Raw genomic sequence first — 8,053 nt, 5'->3', positions numbered from 1 at the left:
GGACAGCTCCACCTGTCTTGCATCAGGCTTGCTGATGGACTGCTTCAACACCATGATGTAGTAGTCTCTGTGGGCCTGCACGCGCGCCTCGTGGTGCATGTCGGTGATGTACTTCCTATAGGCGGCGGTGGCCACCTAATCTGCCCGGGCCTCAAGTCCTTCTTCTGGCTTGAGTGTGTATCCGGAGAACAACAGGGGGTGATGCCAAAACACCATCTCGAACCGGAGTGGACCATGGAAACTAACCCATCTACGCATCCGCGAGCTGTCCAAAAAACATGGACAATCCAAAATAGATACGGTCGCAGATATACAAAGATCTGTATACCTCCAACCGTATCTCTTTCGAACGGGAGACACCTAACTAGGTTACGTGACCAAAGACCACATACGGATAGAGGGGTTATACCTAGGGTGCCGGTGAGGTCAGGGTAGCGGGGCGGTGGAGAGTCGGTGCAGTGGCGAGTCGACGCGGTGTAGGAAGACCCGCAGCGCCGACGAAGACGATCGGGGTCACCGAGTCCCTCCCACAGGTCCTGCTGCAAAAAAGGGCAAAAATGGTTAGTGTCGACTCAAAATTTCGGCAGCACCTCCCCTGTACGGGGAGGTTCCCAAAACCTGCAAAAAACATGGCACAAAGGCCAAGAACCACATATATACCAAACATGGGCACGAAGGCCAACAACCACCAATATATCAAGAGGAGCCATGTACTTTAGTTCTCTTTCCATGCAGATGAAAGTATTGAAGTAGTACAACAACAATTACTACTAACCCTACAACTACTACTAACACTACTACTAACAACTACTTAACTACTAACAGTACTAATACTAAGAACTACTTAACTACTAACAACTACTACTACTAACCACTACTACTTACTAACTACTACTATTTACTAACTACTACTACTACTAAGCCTACAACTAACACTACTAACTACTACTAACAACCACTACTACTTACTAACTACTACTATTTACTAACTACTACTACTACTAACCCTACAACTAACACTACTAACTACTACAACTAACACTACAACTAACACAACTAACTACTACTACAAACACTACAACTACTACTAACACTACTAACTACTACTACTACTAACACTACAAGGGTAGGGCTTACCTTGGCGGCAAGAACGGGAAGAGCGAGGGCCGGAGTAGCACTTGCCTCAGCAGACGCTGGTCCCGCTGCCTCACATGGTTCTCAGCGAAGTCATTGGACAACCGCCTATCCACAATCATCTCCCAGCACACGGAGTGGGATCGGCACCACCAGGGAATCACCTACAAGTCATCGATTATTTGACATAGAAAAAGATAAAATTAAACCGACTTAATCTCAAAACGAATCATTATTAATGTTTTTTGTCTACCTCAAGGTACTGGGCCCGGGACAGCTCCACCTGTCTTGCATCAGGCTTGCTGATGGACTGCTTCAACACCATGATGTAGTAGTCTCTGTGGGCCTGCACACGCGCCTCGTGGTGCATGTCGGTGACGTACTTCCTATAGGCGGCCGTGGCCACCTAATCTGCCCGGGCCTCAAGTCCTTCTTCCGGCTTGAGTGTGTATCCGGAGAACAACAGGGGGTGATGCCAAAACACCATCTCAAACCGGAGTGGACCATGGAAACTAACCCATCTACGTATCCGCGAGCTGTCCAAAAAACATGGACAATCCAAAACAGATACGGTCGCAGATATACAAAGATATGTATACCTCCAACCGTATCTCTTTCGGATGGGAGACACCTAACTAGGTTACGTGACCAAAGACCACATACGGATAGAGGGGTTATACCTAGGGTGCCGGTGAGGTCAGGGTAGCGGGGTGGTGGAGAGTTGGTGCAGTGGCGAGTCGACGCGGTGCAGGAAGACCCACAACATCGACAAAGACGATCGGGGTCACCGAGTCCCTCCCACAGGTCCTCCTACAAAAAATGGCAAAAATGGTTAGTGTCGACTCAAAATTTCGGTAGCACCTCCCCTGTACGGGGAGGTTCCCAAAACCTGCAAAAAACATGGCACAAAGGCCAAGAACCACATATATACCAAACATGGGCACGAAGGCCAACAACCACCAATATATCAAGAGGAGCCATGTACTTTAGTTCTCTTTCCATGCAGATGAAAGTATTGAAGTAGTACAACAACAATTACTACTAACCCTACAACTACTACTAACACTACTACTAACAACTACTTAACTACTAACAGTACTAATACTAAGAACTACTTAACTATTAACAACTACTACTACTAACCACTACTACTTACTAACTACTACTATTTACTAACTACTACTACTAAGCCTACAACTAACACTACTAACTACTACTAACAACCGTTACTACTTACTAACTACTACTATTTACTAACTACTACTACTACTAACCCTACAACTAACACTACTAACTACTACAACTAACACTACAACTAACACAACTAACTACTACTACTAACACTACAACTACTACTAACACTACTAACTACTACTACTAACACTACAAGGGTAGGGCTTACCTTGGCGGCAAGAACGGGAAGAGCGAGGGCCGGCGACGACGGTGGGGATGACCGCAGCAGCATGAGGATCAACGGGCGGTCGGAACGGCACGAGGATCGACGGGCGGTCGGGTCGGCACCTTCCTCTTCTTCCTCCTCCCCCTTCTCTTTCTTCCTCTTCCTCCTCCCCTTCTCTTTCTTCCTCTTGCTCCTCTCCTTCTCCCTCTGCTGGCCGACCACAGGGCACGGCGGGGCCGGTGGAGCTCAGGGCCGGCCGGGTCGCTGTCCCCGGGGAGCTCGGAGCTCGGGGCGCCGGCGAGCTCGGGGCGGCGGCCGGGGACCCAGGGCGCGGGCGCAGGGCCGCTGGGGCGGGGGCGCGGGTCCGCTGGGGCGGGGCACGAGTACGCCGGGGTGTGGGGGCGGGGCCGCCGGGGCGGGGGCGCGAGGCCGCCGGGGGCGCGGGCGCGGGGCCGCCGGGGCGGGGGCGTGGGGCCACCGGGGCTAGGCGGGAGCGCTGGCCGGGCGCCGGGGCGAGCGCCACCGGGACAGGGGCAGGGGGCGCGGGACGGGGGCGTCGGGGCGGGCCCGGCAGGACCCCGTTGGAGGGGGACGACGGCGGGGTCGGCGGCGGCGGCACGGCGACGCGGGGGCGGGTGGGAGACGAGTGAGGAGGGGCTGGGGTTGGGCCGGCCCATTCTAGGCCTTTAGGTTAAAAGATTTGCCTAGTGCCAGGCCCAGCGGCACTCGACACAGGTTTTTTTATTTTTTATTTTTAAAATTCTTTGCCGAGCGCCCTGTGACCTGGCGCTCGGCAAAGGCTTCTTTGCTGAGTGCCAAGGTTGGCACTTGGCAAATTAATTTTTTTTTTGTTTTTTTGCCCCATTTTTTCCTGGGGCCTTGCTACAGTCATTAAACTCCATTTCAAAATTTGGGATAATTTTTAGTTTTTTTACTTTATTTCCTTAATTAGTTTTGTTTCGTTGAATTTTTCCAACTTTCAAATTTGAACAGCATGTACATGAAATAATGGAATTTGGTCATTCAAAAAATGGTATTCATGATGTTTGGCGTATGTTGAGGCCGTATCCAGGAACTCGTATGAAATTACGAGCATCTTGTTGTCGTAACATGACGATGTACTTGCGGGAAAAGTGTATTTAAATTATATAAAATCTAAACAAAGTCCAAAAATCACAAAACTTGTCGAGGTGTCTTGTTATCGCATGTGGAGGTCATGGTAAAAAATTAAGAAAGCTTGGAGCAAGTTGTGACGTCGGATGCCTAAAAGCCAGACATCTCATGCATCTGACGTCGCAACTTGCTCGAAACATTCTCAATTTTTTATCACAGCCTACACATGCGATAACATGACACCTCGACAAGTTTCGTGATTTTCGGACTTCGTATGGACTTTATATAATTTAAAAACACTTTTCCGGCAAGTGGCTCGTCATGTTACATGAAGAAGATGCGCGAAATTTGATGCGAGTTCGTGGATAGAGACTCAACATACACCAACTACTATGAATAACATTTTTCGAAGCACTAGATTACAATATTCCATGCACTTGCAGTTCAAATTTGAATTATATATAAAAATTCAACATAATCAAATTAATCAACCAAATATAACAAAAAAAACTAGAAAAAGCACCAAATTTGAACATGAAGTTGTAAACAATGTAGGCGGGCCCAACAAAAAATTTGGGGTCAAAAAAACAAAAAAAATTGAAAATTTGCTGAGTGCCAGCTTGGCACTCGGCAAAGACTGTCTTTGCCGAGTGCTGGTCCAGGGGCACTCGGCAAAGAATTTTTTAAAAAAAAAATTCAAAAACGGTTAAAAAGTCTTTGCCGAGGGCCCAATGGTGATGCCCTCAGCAAAGATTGACAGCAGGGGATAGACGTCGTGTCAGGCGGTGTTGCCGAGGGCCAGCCCTTTGCTGAGGGCTTAGCCCTCGGCAAATAATTATTGTTGTCGTGTGCTTGTCTTTGCCAAGGGTCTGGCCCTCGGCAAAGAGTCTTTGCCGAGGGCTGTTCTTTGCCGAGGGTCAGGCCCTCGGCAAAGACTCTTTGCCGAGTGCCCGAGCATTTTCCCTCGGCAAATCCTCAGGCCCTCGGCAAAGATGCTCTGTCCGGTAGTGGCATGTGCTGCATAATCTTGTCATCAAGCATATGCTGCATGGACCATGTGGAGTGCTAAATAGGAAGTGTGCTTGTATGGTCAACGGAGAGTGCCGCTTTCAGTTTCCTCGTCAGTTTTGTGCAGCAACATAACAAGGAAAAGATTCCTACCCTTTGTATAGGAGGAGAGATGATGGCTTCCATGTAAACATAAAAGGTGTGGAATTGGACAATAGGTGGGTGGTTCCATACAACCCTGGGCTGCTTACGAGATATAACTGCCACATCAATGTTGAAGCTTGCTCCAGCATCAAAGCTATTAAGTACCTGTTTAAGTACGTATACAAAGGTCATGATTGTGCATCATTCTCAGTAAACCTGTCACATAAGGAAGATGGAGTAATACATGAGATTCGTCAATACAAGGATGCTAGATACATATCACCACCGGAAGCTATACACCGGATTTTTGGTTTCCCACTCTTTGGTGTCTATCCATCTGTTTTGTAGCTCCAACTTCATCTGTCCAACATGCAGTCTGTAATTATTGATGAAAGTAAAAGTCTTGAGGATGTTGTCAGCCAGCCATCTTCATCCATGACCACACTCATAGAGGACATCAAGAAGAATAGATTGGATAGTTTTGCGAGGACATTGTTGTACAGAGACTTCCCATAATACTACCGGTGGATCACTGGTAGAAAAGTGTGGCAAAGAAGAAAGCAGAGAGGGCAAATTGGGTGGGTTGTTTATGGACACCCTGTTGAAGGGGAGAGATATTTCTTGAGAGTGCTTTTGAGCCATGTTAGGGGTTCAACCACATATGAAGATTTAAAAATAGTGGCCGGCATCACATACTCTACTTTCAGAGAAGCATGTGAGAAGAGAGGACTTATTGACAGACAGGTCGCTTGATGACTGCTTGTCTGAGTCTGCAACTTTCCAGATGCCGCCTGCACTGTGAAGATTATTTGCGACTATTCTTGTATTTTGTGAGGCCAGCAACATTCGTGGACAGTGAGACAAGCATAAGGACTCAAAGTCTGAAAATTACAGCCAAGGCAATTCTAACACAGCAGCAGTAGAACAAATGGTGCTTAGAGACATTCAGGATTTGATTCTGTTGATGGGGAAGGATATCAGAAACTATGATCTTCCGGAGGTGATTCAGGTAAATTTGTCCCAATCCAGTGCATAAACTTTTGATTCACTTACATAGTATATACACATATTTGTTTTCTTTCTATTGACCAATTATGTGGATGATAAATTAATTCTTTTGTGCCAATCAGGTGAATTTTCGAATGACATCATGAGGGAGGTTAGAGAGGAACTTTCTGTGGCCATAGACCAAGAACATTTGGATATGCACTCATCTTTTAACAGGGAGCAGCGTGTAGGATTTGATGAAATCATACAACATGTGCTTGCAAACAAAAGCCAGGTGTTCTTCGTGGATGGTCCAGGAGAAACTGACAACATGTTCCTATACAAGGCACTCCTTGCTAGAGTGCGATCTGAGGGATTAATAGCCATTGCAACTGCAACTTCTGGGATTGCAGCGTCAATTTTGCCAGGAGGGCGCACAACACACTCAAGGATCAAAATCCCAATTAAGCTTGCTGACAATAGCATGTGCAACTTCACCAAGCAAAGTGGCACCACACAGTTACTCCGTAGGGCATCCTTGATTATCGGGGATGAAGTTGCCATGACAAAGCGTCAAGCAGTTGAGTGTCTTGATAGGTCCCTGCAAGATATTTTGAGTTCTTCTTTGCCCTTGGGGGGAAAGGTAGTGGTATTTGGTGGAGATTTCAGACAGGTACTTTCAGTCATAATACGTGGGACAAGAGCATAGATAATTGATGCTACATTGCAGAGATCTTACCTATGGGAAAGTATAAGGAAGACACGATTGTCATGAAACATGAGGGCTCAATCTGACCCATGGTTTTTAGATTACCTCCTTAGGAGTGGGAATGGAACTGAAAAGACTATCGGGGATGATTATGTTAGCCTGCCAGAGAATATTGTGATTGGTTATACTGACACCGAAGATTCAATAACCAAACTCATTCAAGATGTCTTCCTGTCACTTGAGGAAAATGGAAGATCAACAGCTTATATGAGTACACGTGCCATTCTTTCTACAAAAAATGAGCATATTGATCAGCTAAACGCAAAGATGATTGACAAGTTCCCGGGCGAGGAAAAGGTTTATCATAGCTTTGACTCTGTCGATGATGATTCTAGAAATAACTATCCTATTGACTTCTTGAATTCAATCACTCTGAATGGCCTATCCCCACATGTGCTAAAAATTAAAATTAATTGTCTTGTGATCCTTCTCCACAATCTTGATTCTAACAATGGCTTGTGCAATGGAACAAGATTAATGGTAAGAGCATTCCAGGATAATGCAATTGATGCTGAAATTGTTGGTGGCCAGCATGTAGGGAAAAGGGTGTTCATACCTAGGATCCCAATGTCTCCGTCGGATGATATTTCACTTCCTTTTAAGTTCAAGAGAAAACAATTCCCCATTCGCCTGGGTTTTGCAATGACCATAAACAAAGCACAGGGCCAAACCATCCCAAATGTTGGGATCTACCTTCCAGAGCCTGTGTTCTCCCATGGACAGCTCTATGTTGCTTTTGTCGAGGGGTGTGTCAAGGCAAACAACAAGAATTCTGGCCAAACCAAAGAAGGAATTAGATCCCATGGGGAAAAACACTAGAAACATTGTGTACAAAGATGTCCTGGACCAGTGAAAATTGGTAAGTAAATTTCTTTACCCAAACTTTTCCTACATCATGTTCAGTACACACATGTGTTACTTCTATCATAGGACATCATGTTCCAGGAATTTGGCAGGCTTTCTCATTGTCAACTTTATGCACTCATGGGATGGTACAAGGTTACCGTTAATTTCCACTGTGAGTACCCTCATTTCCCTTACTCGTTTAATGACAATCTATAATTAATTATTAGTTTCAAGACAATGATTTATATGTACATACAGAATAGGAATGTGCTAAGGAGCAAGTTCTTGGTTGACATGTTGAATTACAATACGAATGTATCTAAAGGCAACACTCCTCAAGATATCCAAAAAGTTCTGAAGCACATCAACATTTATGTGGTTTTGTAATATACAATACTATTCAAGAATGTTGTTTGTTATTGTACTATTTAAATCTGTTTGCTATGTATCCAACAATGTATCAACCAGATCCATCTTCTTTACCATCATCATTAATCATACTGGTTCACATTATAATTTTCTATAAATATAATATTTTTTAGTCAGCCTGTTCGGTAGGCTGGCTGGGCTGGCTGGTGCTGGGGCTGGACCAGCCAGCCCAGCCAGCCAATTTCAGTCTCCAGCCAGCCTCCAGCCAACAGCATATTTTTAAA

General features: G+C 45.6%; 2 protein-coding genes across 2 annotated transcripts; one reads left to right on the top strand and one right to left on the bottom strand.

Moving 5' to 3' along the window:
* Positions 1-2,604: 2,604 nt before the first annotated feature.
* LOC136524688 (vegetative cell wall protein gp1-like) lies at positions 2,605-3,210 on the bottom strand. Its single transcript, XM_066517959.1, has one exon. The coding sequence runs from the start codon at positions 3,208-3,210 to the stop codon at positions 2,605-2,607; it is 606 nt and encodes a 201-aa protein (XP_066374056.1).
* Positions 3,211-6,563: 3,353 nt separating this feature from the next.
* On the top strand, positions 6,564-7,373 carry LOC136524687 (uncharacterized). The gene has a single exon (XM_066517958.1). It carries the CDS (start codon positions 6,564-6,566, stop codon positions 7,371-7,373), a length of 810 nt encoding a protein of 269 aa, XP_066374055.1.
* The last annotated feature ends 680 nt before the right edge of the window (positions 7,374-8,053 follow it).

Source organism: Miscanthus floridulus, chromosome 18 (genome assembly GCF_019320115.1).
Source record: "Miscanthus floridulus cultivar M001 chromosome 18, ASM1932011v1, whole genome shotgun sequence".
Taxonomy (NCBI): domain Eukaryota; kingdom Viridiplantae; phylum Streptophyta; class Magnoliopsida; order Poales; family Poaceae; genus Miscanthus; species Miscanthus floridulus.
This window is presented reverse-complemented; position numbering and strand designations above follow the sequence as displayed.